A 20,796-nucleotide genomic window follows, 5' to 3' on the forward strand; every position below is an offset into this window, starting at 1 on the left:
TTAAAATTCTCTTATTTAAAATGTATCAGATTCCTTTATGGTCCCTTTGTGAGTTTTGGCCATCTTGTGAGTCCCATCTCTTCCATCGAGTTTATACCTATAGTGAACCTTTTCATGTTCCTTTCTTTTAGGATGGATGAGAGTGTTCCTGGTGATAGAGTTTCAAATCTAAATAGATGTTATTTATGCCATTAGTGAAGAGCTGACTTTTAAAATCACTAAGAAATCAATGATAAGAGTTACTGAGCTTTGACAGGGAGAGAGATTGAAGACTTCTGTGATTTCTGGAGCTAAAGATGACCCTTGTCTCCTGAGATGACCTTTGTTTCCTGACCATTCTTGGACTTCTGAATCTCCAGCTCTCTTTTCACATTTATCTCACTTTATAATTTATTTTGCGGTTATTTCTCTTATTCATCCCTTTTAAGCCACCATATGATTTGAGGCTATAGATTATTTTTGATTCATTGTTTTATTCTTCCACAAAGTGTAGCACAGTATCTATAACCAGAAGGCACTCAATAAATATTTATTGAACAAGTAACTTAAGAATCTCCCCACATCTTGCCTTAGACGTTAGTCATTAAAAGTTGATTTTAACTCCCAGAGCCATTTTAGACCTAGGATTTCAAAAACATTATCAAGCCATGTTATCTAAAAATCTGACTCTCCCAGTTTACTGCCATGTTCCTTCTGGTTGGTCAGAGTCAGCCAGTTTACTTTCATTATTTTGACCTGATCATTTGTGGTACTTTTCACTTTTAGAAGTATCCTGTTTCATACCATAAATTATATGAACACTCTGCATATGATGGTGTACAGTCCTCCTGGGAGGAAGGGCCAATGGGTAGTTGGCCCTTGTCAATGGGTTCTTGAACTATCTTTGAGACATTTTTTCCCCCTAACTTCTGAAGTATAGTTGATTTACAATATTGTGTTAGTTTCAGTTGTATAGCAAAGAAGATTTACATATATATGTGTATATCTCTGTTCTTTTTTTTTCATTTTCCATTATAGTTTTTTATTTATAAGAGGCATTTTAAAATCAAGCCTCAGCTCTTGAAACACGGGAGTTGAGACCCCGAGTCAGCATCTGAGATGTAGCTATATCTGGACCTCTTTCTTCGGAGCTTGCCTTAGTCTGTATAAAGACCCATCTGTGTGGTGGTCACCTCTTCAGTGTGTATGAGGATAAATGGTGCCATCCTAGTCCTGTGGAATACAAGATAGATCAGCTTCATTTTTTAACTCAGTTTATATTTTTATTTAGGTTTAATTTTAACGTTCTGCTTGTGTCATTATTAAAGCTAGACATTTGTCATTTATGTCACTTTAAAAGCGTAGATGATGCCAATTAAGTTACATAATTTCATAGGTTTTTGTGACATCATACCATTTTACCCAAGTGAAGAGGGGATTTTGGGAAACAAAGGAGGCCAATAATAGATAACCTGAAAGTATTTTGAGAATGCATTGTTTTGAAATTTAGCATAACCCTTATTAAGTTATTCACTATATGTTAGCATATATATGTCCTGGTATGTTAAATATTCATAATAAAGAGGAATTTTTTTTCCCTTTGAAGGAAGATTTCTGACTCTTGTCACTGTCATGACTTAAGGTCAGAAGTAGGATATTATTATAATGAATGAGTTTTGAAAACATGTTTAAGTTTATCAGACTTGCGTGGGTTCCTGTAACATCATGGTGCATAGCTTAGCATTTGCCTCAGGCAGGTGCATGGTCTGCAGTCATGTAATCTTTTCATGGAGCATTGGCGCGACATTTGGGTAAACTGACAATAAAGATATTTTCTGTCTTTTTCAGGCATTTGACTATGAACAGAAGAAGCTATTAGCAACCAAAGGTATGTGATACATTATGATCTATACTTTGAGTTTTTTCAGTAGACACATATAAAGTTTTTCAATACTGATATCGAACTGAGAAATTGGACTTTCATAAAAGGAAGCCCAGAATGTTTAGGTTCAAGTTGCATAAACTTTGTTGAGGTTAAATAGATTAGCATTAGATCAATTAAGAAATAATGTATCATTTAAAAATTTACTGTTACTTTGTAGAAAATGTTTTATGAAGACATTTTAGGAGATAGTCAGTGGTAATTTCTTTATATACATCAACAAAAAAATACCCATCAATGTTGTATTTAAGAAATGCATTAAAAACAAGCTTTTGTTTTATGTTCTCTTTTCCAAAGCTATGTTAAAGAAACCAGTGGTGACGGAGGTCAGAACACCCACAAACACCTGGAGTGGTCTGGGATTTTCTAAATCCATGCCCGCTGAAACGATCAAGGAGCTGAGAAGGGCCAACCACGTGTCGTATAAGCCCACAATGACGACCACCTTTGAGGTTTGTAGAGTCATGCCCTATGTACTCTTCCCGTCGATTCTCTCAGCAAAAGAGAACCATCTTCTCTCTCATTCTCTGTTTACATAAAGACAATTTCTTAATGGTGATTTGCTTTAATTTCTAATACTGTAAATGTACTGCTGTGAAATAGATACAATCTGATATATCATGATCTTTTACATGTTTTCTCTCAAAGTTGTTTATCAGCTGTGAAGGAAATTTGGATAAATGTGTTTTTGTTAGGGGAGAATGTCGGAGAGCAGGGCTGAGATTAAGCAAAGGACATATGTAATATGCCATAAAAAATGTATAAGGAATCCCTTCATTCCAGGGGGAAAAGGCAATTATTCAACAAAAACAAGTTCTCAGATCTGAGTTAAAAATTCAGTGTGTTCAGATGTGCCAGGAACACAGCAGGAAGTATCACAAACAAGAGCTCCAAAACATTTTGCTTCCCAGATGTTGGCTGCAGGGCTTAGGGGTGAGACAGGGAAGCTGGCGTCCTCACCATAGGCAGAAGGGATTCAGAGCTCCTTGCTTCTCGGCCGGGCTGTACGCGACTCAGTCAGCAAGGCCTTTTCAGTTGCAGAGTGTTGGATTTTGGCTGTAAGTCTTTTGCAAGTGCAGGTGGAGTTAGAATGCATGCGCGTGCACACACTCACACACACAACTGCAGAGACTGCACAAACCTAAAAGATGGATGAAAATTATTAATCCAAGAATCACAATGTTCAATCAGACCACTGGAGGCTCAAAAACAAATACTGGTTAAGTGTTTCATAATTGTTAGTCTAATCACCAGCATTTGCAGATTGACCTTCATTTCTTCACCCATTTTTTTTGGTAATAAATTAGCATGTTGATGAAATGCAAATGCAAACATGTGATTTTTTTCCCTTTATCTCTTAGAGAAAGTGAAAAAGAAAGTACTATTGAAATACCAAAAAGCAGTCTCCTGCAAATTTCATTGTCAGACTTAAAGTAGCATCTTGGCAGGGTATATTTAAAGACTGAAGTTACTGTTGGCAGCTAGAATGCAGGAATCATTATGAAAAATTTGAGGCCCTAGGAGGTATACACCCCTCTTTCTGCCATTATAGCTCTGAGAGAAAGTCAACATCTCCTTTCAGGTTGGCAGAGACCTTAAAAACTGCTGTGCTCATTCTCAGGCTTCCACTGATGGACCTGCAGTCGTCTGAGTGCTCACCCCACCTTCAGCGGAATGGATCTTTAGGTGGTGGATTATGTTTCTGTCATTTCAGAGATGAAATAGTTCACTTTAGAAATGCTAATTCAGTTCTGTTCTCAGAGACCAGTAGTATGACAGGTTGAAATGACGATCGTTCTAATAAAGTAGTTGTCAAATGCAGGGGCTATGGGAACCTGACAGCCACCACTGACACATGTACAGCTTTGATGAGTGACTTCACACCTCAGAACCTGTTTTCTCATTGCAGTTATTTTGAGCATGCTGTGGGAGAAGGCATCCAGTGCTTAGTGTGATGTGCAGGAAGTCTCAGTAATATTTAGCAACTACTGTTATTTCCACCAAAGAACTTTACCCTGAGGAAAACCAAGAGCCTGATGAAAGATGTGATTCATATACATATATGAATGCTTATTAGTGAAAGTATTTCTGCACATTCAAAATAGATATGCTTTTTATATCTAAAGGAATACTTTAGAGTCTTACATGAACACATAATGTGCTAGTAATAATTACCTTAAATCACATTCATTTATTTCTTTGATGTTTTATACGGTCCATTTTCATCCATGAGCTTATTTGATCCCTATAAATTCCCAGTGAGGGAAAGGGTCCCAGATCAGTTAAGTGTCTTACTTGAAGTCATGGCAGTAGTTGTTAGAAAAAAGGACTTGAATTCATTTTGCAAAATTTCTTTATCCTCTTTTTCCTAATGGTTTAACTCAAAGGGTACATAGCAAGTTAGTTAGTGTTAGTCATTCAGTCATGTCCAACTCTTTGCAACCCCATGGATTGCAGCCCACAAGGCTCCTCTGTCCATGGAATTTCCAGGCAAGAATAATGGAGTGGGTTGCCATTTCCTTCTCCAGGGGATCTTCCCGACCCAGGGATTGAACCTGCGTCTCCCACATTGGAGGCAAATTCTTTACTATACAAGGTGATTTATAAATACTCTAGAGCCATGTTAAAAGACATAAGAATCACTTGGTGCACTTAAAAATGCAGATTCTTCCCCCAGCATCTCACTCATCAGGGAACGAGCCAGCAGGAACCAGTAATTTACATTTTCACCAAAAGCCTGGGTCTGATTCTGATGCAGGCACCCTCCTGGAAACACTGCTCTGCAGGGACTCAGAAGTGGTTTCAGAACCTGGAGGGCCTCTGCTCTGGGTCTTGGCCGAGGACGAGTAGACCACTCTCTGTGGGCTTGAGTTTGCAGGCTCCTGACTCAGTGGCTGAATCCCTCCTGTGGCTTTGTTTGCTTTGGTTCTCTCGGGCCAGCCTGTTCCACCTTTCTGGCTAATGTCTAACAGCTCATTCACATTGAAAGGTGGGGGAGAGGATGAATCCAGCAAGATCAGTGCCAGGGCATTCACCAGGTAACCTGCTTTTATTCACGGCCTCTTTAAGCAGTGGTGATAAGAGAGAGATTCAGGCTTTCTTAGGGAATGGTTCTAGATTTTCGCGGTGTGGAGGACTTTCACACACCCCAAAGCCATCGAAAGGAGGTAAAAGGGCCCTTACCTGGCATGATCTGATACTCTGAAACAGTTGCTGTTTGTGGATGCCTGCCCTCTTCTTTATTCTGTTAAAACTCAGAGGGATTGTAAAGTGGGCAATTAATGGGTTAGAACATAGGGACAGGGTGGGTATTGAGAAGGACCTGGGGAAAAGTGGAGCGGGCATAAAATTTTTTAAAAAGATTTACCACATCTCCACTTGTAGCACTATTTTAAAATCAGAGGGTAGTTACAGCCAGGATGGCCATCATCAGAAAACACACAGACAATACATGCTGGAGAGAGTGTGGAGAGAAGGGAACACTCTTACACTGTTGATGGGAATGTAAACTGGTATAGCCACGATGGAAGTTTCTTAAAAAATTAAAAATAGAGCTACCTTATGACCCTGCAAGGAGATCAAACCAGTCAATCTTAAAGGAAATCAGCCCTGAATATTCACTGGAAGGACTGTTGCTGAAGTTGAAACTCCAGCACTTTGGCCACCTGATGCGAAGAACTGACTCACTGGAGAAGACCCTGGTGCTGGGAAAGATTGAGGGCAGGAGGAGGAGAAGGGGATGACAGGATGAGATGTTTGGATGGCATCACCGACTCGATGGACACGAGTTTGAGCAAGCTCTGGAAGTTGATGATGAACAGGGAAGCCTGGTGTGCTGTAGTCCATGGGGTCGCAAAGAGTCGGACACGACTGAGCGACTGAACTGAACTGATACATACGTGCCCTCCCTCTTGAACCTCCATTCCACTCTGCAATCCCAATCCTGGGCATATATTCAGAGAAAAACATGATCAAAAAGGATATATGTACCCTAGTGTTCACTGCAGCTCTGTTTACAGTAGCCAAGACATGGAAGCAACCTTAATGTCGGTTGACAGGGAATGGACAAAGAAGATGCGGTACATATATACAAACAATGGAATATTACTCAGCCATCTAGAAGAATGAAATAGTGCCATTTGCATCAACATGAGTGGACCTAGAGATTATTATACTGAGGGAAGTCAGTCAGAGAAGGAGAAATATCACATGACATCCTTTATATGTGGAATCTAAAAAGAAATGATACAAATGAACTTATAAAACAGAAACAGACTCACAGACTATGAGAACGAGCTTTATGGTTGCCAGGGGGATGGATGGGGGAAGGCATAGTTAGGGAGTTTGGGATTGACATGTACACACTGCTGCATTTAAAATGGATAACCAACAAGGTCTGCATAGCACATGGACTCTGTTCAATGTTATGTGACAGCTTGGGTGGGAGGGGAGTTTGGGGGTGAATGGATACATGAAGGTGTATGGCTAAGTCCCTTCACTGTTCACCTAAAACTATTAACTGTTTGTTAATCGGCTATACTCCAATACAAAATAAAAAGTTAAAAAAAATTAGGGGGTAGTTAGAAACGCTCTTTTTCCTTATTCTTTTCCAAAGAAAACCAAAACCAAATGGACAAGTAGAATGCTCTAGAGAAGCCGATGGGTCCTGACAGGTGTGGGTTACTCAGTGTGTAGGGGATCAAGGCGCATGGGTTTCCTGCTCTAGGAAGCTTGCTTTAGGCAAGAAACTGATGCTTTGAACACCCTGTTCACATTACTGAGAAACTAGACTTGAGCAACTGTTTCCAGTTTTAAGGCATTTTTGAGAAATTAGACTTTTCCAAAGAACTCCTTTAGATAAGAAGCAAGTAGCTTGAGGCTTATTTTTGTTTTCTTCAAGACTCAAAAGTATGACCCTATCCACTTAATGATATACTGGGACAGCAAAGGTCAAACAAAAGGTTGCTTTGATCTGCAGTATTTCTGTCACATTAATAGAACTAAAAAGTTTTGGATGTTCCTTTTCTTTTTGCCACTTATCTCTTAAAGGCATTAGAAATGGTTGCGTGTTCTCTGGAGCAGGTAAAACTTGCATTGCAAGTTAAAAGAAGGTTTTAAATTTCCCCCTAAGAGTAATGAGATTGTCTGACTATTTTAAATCTTACAAATCTAAATAATCTTGTGATATTTACCAGTTTGTTGTCTTCTAACATATCATAAAAAACTGGTAAATATCACAAGATTATTTTTTATTTAATGTTTTTAGAAAACATCATGTTTAGCCAGATCTGAGATAGCTGTGTGAATGAAATCAGCTTAGATCTTAGATAAGTTTGCTTTTATACTCAAAAAGAGTTTAGATGCAGAAATTTTAAAATATATAGGAATACTACATAATGGTCTCCTTCCTGGTAATTAACCAGTTTTGAGCATGTTCTTATTTCTCTTGCTGCATGGAATTTATCTGGTTGAATTATGTTAATGATGGTTTTAACTGAAAAACCCATTTTTTTGGTGTGAGGAGTCTTCCTTTACTTAAGCCCCTTCCCAAAAGTCAGCAAAGGGGATCCCATAGATGTAGGAAAAGGTAAATGTGAGATCTAGTAATTCTGCAAATATTTATCAATAAGCATTTCCTGTGTTTTAGATGCAGTTCTGGGCAGTAGATACAATGCTTGAATACAGATTCTTGCTTTCCATGGATAGAGCTTTTTTTTTTTTTTGGTGGGTAGAAAGAAATATATAACAAGTTAACCAGAAGGCATTAAGTAATAAAAGTCCCTGATAAATATGAAACAGAGGCTGTTTTATATTGGGTAGTTTTAGCTGGCTTTAATGAGCAAATGACATTTAAGCTAAGACCTACATGGCAAGAAAGGGCCAACCTTGTGACTATCTAGGGAAATAGTACTAGGCCAGGGAAATAGCTGGTATTATCATATTGGAGTCAGAGCGAACTGGTTAGTTCATGGAGCAGAAGGTGGATAGGGTGGTGGAGCATTGAAGATAAGGTTGGAGAGACAGGCAGAGACTTGATTATGGAGCATTTCAGCCCATGGTAAAGTACTGGCAACGGATTATTATAGGACTGTATGCTGAGAGAGGCATGGTTTTGTTCTAATTTGCGTTTAAAAAAACAACCTAGAGCCTGGTTGCTTCATGGAAGATGGATTAATTGGGGTGGGAGGCAAGAAAGAATCAGCATGTCCATTAACGAGGCCATTAATGACAGTGGTGGAGATTGGTAACAGTAGGTAGATTTGGGGTACGTTTAGATATGACATTGATAAACTGACAACCTGGAGAGGGTGAGGAAAGGACGAATGAGTGTGGCTCTCAGAAGTCTGGCTTGAGCATCTGGGTGAATGGTCCTCACTGAGATGTAGGAATTCTGGGAGAGGAGTAGATTTGAGTGTAGCTGGTGGGGATGGTCATGACCAATACGGTTTCAAACACGATAAGTTTAAAATGTCTGTGAGATAGTAAAATGGAGGTGTCAGATTGGCAACTCCATGATGCTAAATTTCAGTAGAGAATTCAAACCCAGAGGTAACAATTTCAGTCATGGCTGTTGTTAAGCTTTGAAAAAGGTTGTGATTACTGATTACTAAGGAGAAAGTGTAGAGAGAGATGATAAGGAATGTGAAGACCAAACCTGACATTTGGAATAGAAAAGAGAGGAAGATCCTACAGTAAGGATGCAGTAGGGCAGATGGGAAGTCTTGAGAATGGTGTCATGAGTGCTGTCATAATGCCCTGAAGAAAGAAGTGTTCCAGCCAGGCACTGTCAGCTGTGGGTGTGCTGCCGTGGGATTGAATCGAGTTCAGTGACCTGAATAGTAAAGGATTCTCTTGGAATTACCCAGTAAACATAAAACTAGGGTTATCAGAAAACGTTGACTTTAATACTATAGATATATAGTACAAAGTATGGCACCTGTAATATAGTGATTAAATAAACGAATAAAGAATGAATAAATGCAGGTTGGGCGTAAACTTTGAGATCTTTTAAATTACTATTTTTAATTAGATTTGGGAGAGTTCATTTTGATTTCCAGGCACTTGTCATTTGCTGGAGAGTCATGTACTTATTTGGTGAGATAACACAGGACAACGCCAGGCTGCTCTCCACACTTCCATTCTGTGAGCTCGATTCCTCTCAAAGCACTGGGTGTAGCTGCTTCACTTCCCTGCTCACCCTAGTGAGATACTAGGCAGAGAATCTCTACTATGCCAGATGGAGGACTTGCCTTGTGGTTCCCCAAAACAGGAATCTTAGCACCTACTCCTCCAAATCTTATAGGAGTGACTCTTTTTACTGGGGGCTCTCAGAACTCCACCAGATGTTCATTTCATTATAGGGGACTGGAGTACAAAAGTAGGAAGTCAAAGATACCTGGAGTAACAGGAAAATTTGACCTCGGAGTACAAAACGAAGCAGGTCAAAGGCTAACAGAGTTTTGCCAAGAGAATATAACAGTCATAGAAAATACCCTCTTCCAACAACATTAGAGAAGACTCTACATGTGGACATCACCAGATGGTCAATACCAAAATCAGATTGATTTATTCTTTGCAGCCAAAGATGGAGAAGCTCTATACAGTCAGCAAAAACAAGACTGAGAGCTGACTGTGGCTCAGATCATGAACTCCTTATTGCCAGATTCAGATTTAAGTTGAAGAAAGTAGGGAAAGCCATTAGCCCATTCAGGTATAACCTAAATCAAATCCGTTATGATTATACAGTGGAATTGACAAATGGATTCAAGGGATTAGATCTGATAGAGTGCCTGATGAACTATGGACAGAGATTTGTGATATTGTACTGGAGGCAGTGATCAAGAAAAAGAAATGTAAAAAGCAAAATGATTGTCTGAGGAGGCCTTACAAATAGCTGAGAAAAGAAGAGAAGTGAAAGGCAAAGGAGAAAAGGAAAGATATACTCACCTGAATGCAGAGTTCCAAAGAATAGCAAGGAGAGATAAGAAAGCCTTCCTCAGTGATCAATGCAAAGAAATAGAGGAAAACAATAGAATGGGAAAGACTAGAGATCTCTTCAAGAAAATCAGAGATGCCAAGAGAACATTTCATGCAAAGATGGGCACAATAAAGGACAGAAATGGTATGGACCTAACAGAAGCAGAAGATGTTAAGAGGGGGCAAGACTACACATAGAGCTGTACAAAAAAGATCTTCATGACCCAGATAATCACGATGGTGTGATTACTCACCTAGAGCCAGACATTCCGCAATGCAAAGTCAAGTGGGCCTTAGGAAGCAGAACTATGAACAATGCCAGCAGAGGTGATGGAATTTCAGTTGAGCTATTTCAAATCCTAAAAGGTGATGCTGTAAAAGTGCTGCACTCAATATGCCAGCAAATTTGGAAAACTCAGCAGTGGCCATAGGACTGGAAAATGTCAGTTTTCATTCCAATCCCAAAGAAAGGCAGTACCAAAGAATGTTCAAACTACTGCACTCATCTCACACACTAGCAAAGTAATGCTCAAAATTCTCCAAGCCAGGCTTCAATAGTATGTGAACTGTGAACTTCCAGATGTTCAAGCTGGATTTAGGAAAGACAGGGGAAGCAGCGATCAAATTGCCAACATCCGTTGGATCATCAAAAAAGCAAGAGAGTTCCAGAAAAACATCTACTTCAGCTTTATTGACTATGCCAAAGCCTTTGCCTGTGTGGATCAGAACAAACTGTGGAAAATTCTTCAAGAGATGGGAATACCAGACCACCTGACCTGCCTCGTTAGAAGTCTGTATGCAAGTCAAGTAGCAGCAGTTAGAACTGGACATGGAACAACAGACTGGTTCCAAACAGGGACAGGAGTATATCAAGGCTGTATATTGTCACCCTGCTTATTTAACTTCTGTGCAGAGTACATCATGCGAAATGCCAGGCTGGATGAAACACAAGTTGGAGTCAAAATTTCCGGGAGAAATATCAATAACCTCAGATATGCAGATGACACCACTGTTATGGCAGAAAGTGAAGAAGGACTAAAGAGCCTCTTGATGAAAGTGAAAGTGGAGAGTGAAAAAGCTGGCTTAAAGCTCAGCATTCAGAAAACTAAGATCATGGCATCTGGTCCCATCACTGCATGTCAAATAGATGGGGAAACAATGGAAATAGTGACAGACTTTATTTTTTTTGGCTCCAAAATCACTGCTGATGGTGAATGCAGCCATGAAATTAAAAGACGCTTGCTCCTTGTAAGAAAAGCCTATGACCAACCTAGAGAGCATATTAAAAAGGAGAGATATTAGTTGTTGACAAAGGTCCATCTAGTCAAGGCTATGGTTTTTCCTGTCTTCTTGTATGGATGTGAGAGTTGGACCATAAAGAAAGCTGAGTGCTGAAGAATTAATGCTTTTGAACTGTGGTGTTGGAGAAGACACTTGAGAATCCCTTGGACTGCAAGGAGATCAAACCAGTCCATCCTAAAGGAAATCAGTGCTGAATATTCATTGGAAGTACTGATGCTGGAGCTGAAACTCCAATACTTTGGCCACCTGATGCAAAGATCTGACTCATTTGGAAAGACCGACAGAGGATGAGCTGGTTGGATGGCATCACTGACTTGATAGACTTGAGTTTGAGCAAGCTTCAGGTGTTAGTGATGGACAGGGAAGCCTGGTGTGCTGTAGTCCACGGGGTCGCAAAGCATTGGACGTGACTGAGTGACTGAACTGAACTCAGAACTACTCTGCTCACCCTCGTATCAACTCCTTCATAATGAAGGAAGAACACTTCACCATGTGTATATGACCAAGTGTCCTTGGTATTCTTGCCTGGAAAATCCCATGAACATAGGAGCCTGGTGGGCTACAGTCCATGGGATTGCGGAGAGTCGGACATGACTGAGCGACTAACACTTTTGGTAGCTGGAAGAAAAAACTAAACAGGTCCCACACCCTGTACTTGAGAATATGCATTTGTGGGTAACTGCCATGGCCAGCACCTGAAATAAAGGATAGGGGTCTAATGTGGGTTCTTTCTTCCTCCCACTCTGGGAAACTCACCTTATTAAACATTTCCCTGTCTGGCTTTGTTTACAGGGTTCATCAATGTCCCTCTCGAGGTCCAACAGTCGTGAGCACCTGGGAAGTGGAAGCGAATCTGACAACTGGAGAGACCGCAATGGAATAGGTCCTGCAAGTCACAGTGAATTTGCAGCTTCTGTTGGCAGCCCCAAGCGAAAACAGAACAAATCCAGTGAGCTTTGACTTTTCGTCACATGTTTAGATGTAATCAGCTTGGAATTTACTTGGTTTGGTGTGATGTTCAAGTATAAACTCTGGACTTCATGCCTTTAAGGGTTTTGTGTTATTCACATGTCGCCTCCTCTGAGAAGCCTTCCCTGTTTTTCCCAGGGAGCAGGCCGTTGGTTCTCTGCGTTCACTGCAGTTCGTATATGCTTTCACTCTAGCATTTGTCTTAGTGAAGCACAGTTGTTTGCATAACTGTCTCTTCGTGTAGAACTTGAGATCTACAAGCCAGGGACTATATTCATTCGGTAAACTTTATTGCCCATTCACCAGACATTCTTTACGGCTGTGCCTTCTTTCTTTAAGTTGAAATATAGTTAGCATATAATATTATGTTTCAGGTATACAATGTAGTAATTTCACATTTGCAGGCATTATGAGATTATCACCATGATAAGTCTAGTAACTCCCGTAGTTATTGCAGTATTACTGACCATACTCCTTATGCTGGATGTTATATTCCTGTTGCTTTTTTATTTTATAACTGGAGGTTTGTGCCTCTTAATCCTCTTCATCTGTCTCACCTCCCCAACTCCCTCTGGCAACCACTCGTTTGTTCTCTGCATCTGTGAGTCTATTTTCAAAATGAGATCATATAGTACTTGTCTTTCTGATTTTGACTTATTTCACTTAGCTATGTACCTTCTGGATCCGTCCATGTCGTTACCCATGGCAGGACTTCGTTTTATGACTGGTACACTGTTGTATACATACCTTTTATCCATTCATCTGTTGGTGGACACTTAGGTTGCTTTTGTATCTTGGCTATTGTAAATAATGCTGTAGTGAATGTAGGGGTGCATATATCCTTTTGAATGAGTGTTTTTGTTTTCTTTGGGTAAATAACCAGAAGTGAAATTGCTGGGTATGGCAGTTCTATTTTTGATTTTTTTAAGGCACCTCCATACTGTTTTCCATAGTGCCTGCAGCAGTTTACAATCCCAGTAACAGGAGGCTATGCCTTATTTCTTAATCTGTTATTTCTTCCCACATGTCTAACAGTGTCCAAGACTAGTAGGTGTTTGGTAAATATTTGTAGAATGAATATACAAATGAGTTGCTGCTGCTAAGTCACTTCAGTTGTGTCCGACTCTGTGTGACCCCATAGACGGCAGTCCACCAGGCTCCCCCGTCCCTGGGATTCTCCAGGCAAGAACACTGGAGTGGGTTGCCATTTCCTTCTCCAGTGTGTGAAAGTGAAGTCGCTCAGTCGTGTCCGACCCTTAGCGACCCCACGGACTGCAGCCTACCAGGCTCCTCCATCCATGGGATTTTCCAGGCAAGAGTACTGGAGTGGCTTGCCATTGCCTTCTCCGATACAAATGAGTTATGAACACACAAACATCAAGACGATGAGGAAAAGGCAGGAATGTAAAGGAATCGAGCAGAATGTGATCAAATTAATTCTGTCTTGGACAACAGAAGAATGTCTGCCCGGTGGCCTGTAGCTACCAAAGGAGAAGAGCAGGACTTTTCACGTTGACAAGATGTAGCTGTATAAAAAGTTTAAAGCATAGGCTTTGAACCGATATGATTAAGACTCAGCATGAGTCAAGTGGTTGTGTCTGTAACAGCACCCACATGTCTGTATAAATAGGTAAACAGACAAGAACTGACGGAGTAATCACAAGATATGCCCCTAATGTCTTCTGTCAGGATTTCGAGTCCTGAAACACTTTTCTTAGACTATTTGAAGACTACTTGGAGAAAGGTGATCTAAATGAGCATAGTGAACAGTAACAGCTAGTTGTTACTCTCAATCAAGTGGGCCATGTTGTCCGAGCCTCAGATTTGGAAAAACAAGTCATGGTGTCAGCTAGGTCTACATTAGAAAGCAGGGTCCATTCTTTTATCACCACGTGTACTGTCATTAGCAGTCTGAAGCCTTCCTGTTAGTCCTGGGCTGGGCCACCCACCACTGACAGGAGGGTGGAGCGGAGAGGTAGGCTGGTGCCAGAGGTAGAGCCAGGGTAGAAATTATCTCCGTTTTATATTCCAGCATCAATTAGCTCTGTGCCTCTCCTCTGTCCTTATCCCCTTTCCTTTCACTTAACACTAGATAATTAAAATTGACTGTGCAAGTTCGCTGCATTGAAATTAAGGATTAGGGTTAAGATAGGGGATTCATTAATTTAAAAATATTGATTAAAGAAGCACTGTTCTTTGGCCTTTGTCAGATGTTTTAAGAGCCTGGGGTAACTACTGTAAGTAGTTAAGATAAAACCAAATATTTTTTAAAAAAGCTGTGTACCATAATAAATATTTATCACTAAGAGTATTTTATTTTGAAATATTTTAAAACTTTTACTGATGTATTGCTTAACTCAACATCTGTAAAGTATTATCATTTAAACATGAACAACAAAACATGTCATCAATGTAAGAAAGGATGTAAATGTCTTTTTGTTGCTGTTCAGTCCCTAGGTTGTATCCAACTCTTTGCAACCCCATTGACTCCCGCATGCCAGGCTCCTCTGGCCTCCACTGTCTCCCAGAGTTTGCTCAGATTCACGTCCATTGAGTCACTGATGCCTTCTAACCATCTCATCCTCTGCCGCCCCCTTCTCCTTTTGCCTTCAGTCTTTCCCAGCATCAGGGTCTTTTCCAGTAAGTTGGTTCTTCGCATCAGGTGGCCAAAGTATTGAAGCTTCAGCTTCAGCATCAGTCCTTCCAATGACTATTCAGGGTTGGTTTCTTTTAGGATTGACTGGCTTGATCTCCTTGCTGTCCAAGGGACACTCAGGTCTTCTGTAGCACCACTATTTGAAAGTATTAATTCTTTGGCATTCATCATTCTTTATGGTCCATTTGTACATGACTACTGGAAAAACCATAGCTTGGCCTGTATGGACCTTTGTTGGCTAAATGATGTCTCTGCTTTTTAATGTGCTGCCTAGGTTTATCATAGCTTTCCTTCCAAAGAGCTAGCGTCTTTTAATTTCCTGGCTGCCAATCACTGTCTGAAGTTATTTTGAAGCCCAAGAAAATAAAATCTGTCACTGCTTCCATTTTTTTCCTCATTTATTTGCCATGAAGTGACAGGACTGGATGCCATGATCTTAGCTATTTTAATATTAAGTTTCAAGCTCGCATTTTCACTCTCCTTTTTCACTCTCATCAAGATATTCTTTAATTCCCCTTCTCTTTATGCTATGGTGGTGGTTTTATCATCTGCATATCTGAGGTTGTTGATCTTTCTCCTGGCAATCTTGAATCCAGGTTGTGAGTCATCCAGCCCAGCATGATGTACTCTACATAGAAGTTAAATAAGCAGAGTGACAGTAGACAGCTCTGTCATACTCCTTTCCCAGTTTTGAATCAGTCAGATGTTCCATTGTTGTTTCTTGACCCACATACAGGTTTCTCAGGAGACAGGTAAGGTAGTCTGGTATTCCTGTCTCTCTAAGAATTTTCCAGTTTGTTATGAAGCACACAGGTTAATGGATTTAGTGTAGTCAATGAAGCAGAAGTACATGTTTTTCTGGAACTCCCTTACTTTCTCTGTGATCCAATGAATGTTGGCAATTTGATCTCTGGTTCCTGTGCCTTTTCTAAATCCAGCTTGTACATCTGGAAGTTTTTAGTTCATGTCCTGCTGAAGCCTAGCTTGAACGATTTTGAGCATTACCTTGCTAGCATGCAAAATGAGCACAACTGTACAGTACTTTGAGCCTTCTTTGGCATTGCCCTTATTTGGGATTGGAAAGAAAACTGACCTTTTCCAGTCCTGTGGCCACTGCTGAGTTCTCCAGTTTGCAGACTTAATGAGTGCAGCACGTTCACAGCACCATCTGGTTTAGGATTTTACCTCAGTTAGAATTCTGTCACCTCTGTTAGTTGTGCTTGAGTAATGCTTCCTATGGCCCACTTGACTGCACACTCTAGGATGTCTGGCTCTAGGTGAGTGACCACACCACAGTGGTTATCCCACTTTTCTGTGTAGTTATCCCACCTTTTCTGTGTGATTCTTCTGTGCTTCCTTGCCACCTCTTCTTAATTTCTTCTGCTTCTGTTAGGTCCACATCATTTCTGTCCTTTATCATGCCCATCCACGCATGAAATTTTCCCGATGTCTCCAATTTTCTTGAAGAGATCTCTAGACTTTCCCAGTCTATTTTTTCCTCTACTTCTTTGCATTGTTCCTTTAAGAAGGCCTTCTTATCGCTCCTTGCTATTCTCTGGGACTGTGCATTCAGTTGGGTATATCTTTCCCTTTGTCCTTTGCTTTTTGCTTCTCTTCTTTCCTCAGCTATTTGTAAAGCCTACTCAGACAACCACGTTGCCTTCTTCCTTTTTTTTCCTTTGGGATGATTTTGGTCACTGCCTCCTATACAGTGTTATGAACCTTCATCCATAGTTCTTTAGGCACTCAAGTCTACCAGATGTAATCCCTTGAATCTGTTTGTAACCTCCATTGTATAATCATAAGAGATTTGATTTAGGTCATACCTGAATGCCTTAGTCATTTTCCCTACTTTCTTCAATTGAAGTCTGAATTTTGCAATAAGGAGCTTATGCTCTGAGCCACAGTCAGATCCACATCTTGTTTATGCTGACTGTATAGAACTTCTCCATATTTGGCTGCAAAGAACATAGTCTGATTTCAGTGTTGACCATCTGGTGATGTCCATGTGTAGAGTTGTCTCTTGGGTTGTTGGAAACTGGTGTTTGCTATGACCAGTGTCAGTTCTCTTGACAGAACTGTTAGCCCTTGCCCTGCTTCATTTTGTACACCAAGGCTGTACTTGCTGTTGTGCCGGGTATCTCTTGACTTCTTACTTTTGCATTCTAGTCCCCTGTGATGAAAAGGACATTTATTTTTGCTGTTACTTCTGGAAGATCTTGTAGGTCTGCATAGAACTGGTTAACTTCAGCTTCTTCGGCATCTGTGGTTGGGCATAGGCTTGGATTACTGTGATGTTGAATAGTTTGCCTTGGAAATGAACTGAGATCATTCTGTCATTTTTGAGATTGCACCCAAGTACTGTGTTTTCAACTCTTTTGTTGACTATGATGGCTACTTCCTTTCTTCTAAGGATTCTTGCCCAGAGTAATAGATATAATGGTCATCTGAATTAAATTCACCCATTCCCATCCATTTTAGTTCCCTGCTTTCTAAGATGTCATTTTTGTACTAAGTCTTTAAAATATGGTGTGTTATTTCACATTTACAGAAAAATTTTCAATTTCCACTAGCAGATTTCAGGTGTTGAGTAGCCACAAGTTGCCATTGACTACTGTACTGATCAAAAAAGTTTTAGGTAATTTTCTTGACACCCTTTTCAAAGTCACCAATATATAGGTTTTCTCTGGGAATCCATGTTATACCAGTTGCTCCACTGTAATTCTTGTTTTTAAAAATTTTTTTATTGGAGTACAGTTGCTTTACAATGTTGTGTTAATTTCTATAGTAGAGCATAGTGAATCAGTCATACGTATATATATATTTCCTTTTTTGGGGAATTTCCTCTAATTTAGGTCACGGCAGACCTCTGAGTAGAGTTTGCTGAGCTATATAGTAGACTCTCAATAATTTTCTATTTTATATACAGTATCAATAGTGTATGTATATCAGTCCCAACCTCCCAGTTCATCCCATCACCCTCCACTCCTTCCTCGGTGTCCATACATTTGTTCCCTACATCTGTGTCTCTATTTCTGTTTTGCAAATAAGATCATCTGTACCATTGTTTTCGATTCCACACATATGCATTAATATATATGATATTTGTTTTTCTGACTTACTTCACTCCATATGATAGTCTCTAGGTCGACCCATCAGTATCTTTATATGTGATCCAATTTTGTTCCTTTTCATGGCTGAGTAATATTCCGTTGTATATATGGACCACATTTTCTTTATCCATTTCTCTGTTGATGGACATTTAGGTTGATTTTTTTTCCCTTAAAGAAAGTAAATTTATCATTTGGACAGCGAGTTATATGGTCAGCCAGCCTGCTTCCATTCTGTCAAGTCCAGTGGTCACTCCAGTGCCGTCATCATACTCTGCTTTGTGTCACCTTTGAACCAATACCTCACTGGTTGTTACTCCTCAATCTTTTTGGTGATTCTGGGGTCTTACCTTCAATTGCTGGAGTGTTCCAGGGCTCAGGGCCTTTTCACTTTGGTCCTAGATCCTTTGCCCTACAAATTCTTCCTCAAAGAGATAAAACATCTGTTTTTAAAAGAAAGAGAAACCTTATGAAGAAATTCCTTCCACTTAAGATCTAATTAGGACTTGTGAACCAGGAGATGAAAACAACCAGAGAAAATGATCAGTGGCCGTACAGAACAGCGTTCTTAGATTTGGTGAATGCATTGATCCTAGAGGAGATTAGATGTATCTTATTAGCTTGGTGAGTGTCTTCTGCCCTCATCTCTCTGGGAATCCCTGCCAAAGCAGCATCTTTGGTAGAATTCCCAAAGGGAGGAGAGTTCATTGTTGATTAGGGTGGTAGGAATGGCTGCACAGCTCTGCTAGATTCTCCAAAGCTGCTCTTGAACGGTGTGTGGATATCTGGTCAAGTACTTGGTATGGCTCACTAGTCTATCACCCAATTGTGCATGCCATTGGGTCTGAGAACCACAAACAATATGGAAAAATCTTCACCTACAAGATCAGGAGGAGAATCCAGGCAAAGCTTGACATGGCTGTCTTAGAATTTCCCCTAAGAGATGGATATGTTTCCGTTGTAAGTTAAACCCAGGAACTCCAGCATCATTCTTTTCATTTCACATGTTCCTCTTCATTTTGGAGCACTCTATTTCATGAACTCACTGCCCAGTTATGTTGGAGGGAAATGGGATTTACATGTGGTAATATCACAGAATTTCTTTGACCACAGGAAAGCACAAGTGTGGATACAGCCCAGCCTGCATGCCAGAGGAGCCTGTAACTTTCCTTACCTTTATTGTGTCCTAGGGATCTTCCTTCCGAGTCCTCATTTAATTCACATCAAATCAATTATAAAGAGCAAATGTTTCTGAATGCTGAGGGAGAATATGATTAATGATTATTAACTACAGAGACATTGTTGCTGAATTGCTGTCTCCCAAGTGTACCGTTTTAAATGGCAAGAGCCTGCCTGAAAGCAATAACCAGTATTTCCTTAATGAAAAGCCAAAATTTCAGTAAAGGATTTGCTGTGTTTCTGTAGCAACTGCTCTATTCAGCCCAAAACAATGAATCTGAAATATTTGAGTGATTAAAACTTTTAATTAAACCATGTTCTCTCTGGGCATTTCCACTTCAAGCCTGTCTCTCCTCTGCCTTTCAGCGGAACACTATCTCAGCAGTAGCAATTACATGGACTGCATTTCCTCGCTGACAGGAAGCAATGGCTGTAACCTGAACAGCTCTTTCAAAGGCTCTGACCTCCCTGAACTCTTCAGCAAACTGGGCCTGGGCAAATATACAGACGTCTTCCAGCAACAAGAGGTCAGTCAGTATTTATTTTCCCAGGTATCTTTGTCTTGGTTGTATGTGTGATGACTTCTAGAAGGAAATCACTCATTGACCTATGACTGCGCTTTCACTGAGCATTTATTCAAGTCTCGTAGCTTGTTTTTGCCAAGAAAATTGTCATTTCTTTTTTATTTAGTGCAACTGGTAAACACAGGATAGCAGAAATATAGGAAATTGTGCTTGCAAAAACACACATAGCCATCCTTCACCAGTTTTAGCTAAAAGACCTCATGAGTGTTGTGACTCACATTAACTTTTGATTCATACTTCCTTGTGGCTCAGCTGGTAAAGAATCTGCCTGCAATGCGGGAGACCTGGGTTCGATCCCTGTATTGGGAAGATCCCCTGGAGAAGGGAAAGGCTACCCACTCCAGTATTCTGGCCTGGAGAATTCCATGGACTATATAGTCTATGGGGTCGCAAAGAGTCCGACACGACTGAGTGACTTTCACTTTCACTTTCCTGAAGGTTGGCAGCAACTCTATATTTAAGAAGATTTTATTCTTTCATCGTTGTTATCTTTATTTGTGGCACTTAAAAGTTAACAGCATCTGAAATAAATAACCATAGTTGTTTTTTGACACCATCCTAATTATATTACTGAAGATTGTTCTCAGTATAGAATATAATGTGCTTTTTATACATGTTAACTTATTAATTTACTGTTTGGGTTTTGTCTGAACTGAGACAGAACTAAGATGTCTTCTGAAATATCCCTGCCATGGATTTTGGTCAAACTGATCAGTCATGGCCATGACTCACTGGCATAAGGAGGAGACCCCCTAAGCATGGTTCTTTCTAATCATGTCATATTATCAAGGCACCAGAAACTATTCAGAGAATAGTTCTCTAAATGTATCTATTTTCCAAATCCTGACATCATCCAGGTTTCATGCTAGTTGGCTTTACTTCATGGGATGAGTACATTCCAGTAATTGCCTGGCATGCATTAGTCAATAAAAAATCTAAGATTTTTATTAGGTACTTTATAGCATAAATTTAATGTACTGTCCTTAATTTAAGTTTAATTGCTGAACTTTTTTGTTCTTTTAACACCCCCAAAATGTTGTCATGTGTATTTTGGACTTTAGGACAACTATTTTGTTTCCTTTTTTCTAAATTTAAATT

General features: G+C 40.0%; 1 protein-coding gene across 3 annotated transcripts in view; it reads left to right on the forward strand.

The window, feature by feature from the left end:
* BICC1 (BicC family RNA binding protein 1) overlaps nucleotides 1-20,796 on the forward strand; it is a 365,857-nt gene that overhangs the window by 334,898 nt on the left and 10,163 nt on the right. For all 3 annotated transcript variants that reach the window (XM_055425684.2, XM_088841893.1, XM_088841894.1), the window contains exons 16-19: nucleotides 1,828-1,867; nucleotides 2,219-2,373; nucleotides 11,993-12,149; nucleotides 19,481-19,641. In XM_055425684.2, coding sequence (XP_055281659.1) covers nucleotides 1,828-1,867; nucleotides 2,219-2,373; nucleotides 11,993-12,149; nucleotides 19,481-19,641 — 513 coding nt within the window. The remainder of the gene's footprint in view (nucleotides 1-1,827; nucleotides 1,868-2,218; nucleotides 2,374-11,992; nucleotides 12,150-19,480; nucleotides 19,642-20,796) is intronic.

The sequence above is a fragment of the Moschus berezovskii genome, chromosome 12 (assembly GCF_049115385.1).
Source record: "Moschus berezovskii isolate FMDL1 chromosome 12, NW_MosBer_1.0, whole genome shotgun sequence".
Classification (NCBI taxonomy): Eukaryota; Metazoa; Chordata; class Mammalia; order Artiodactyla; family Moschidae; genus Moschus; species Moschus berezovskii.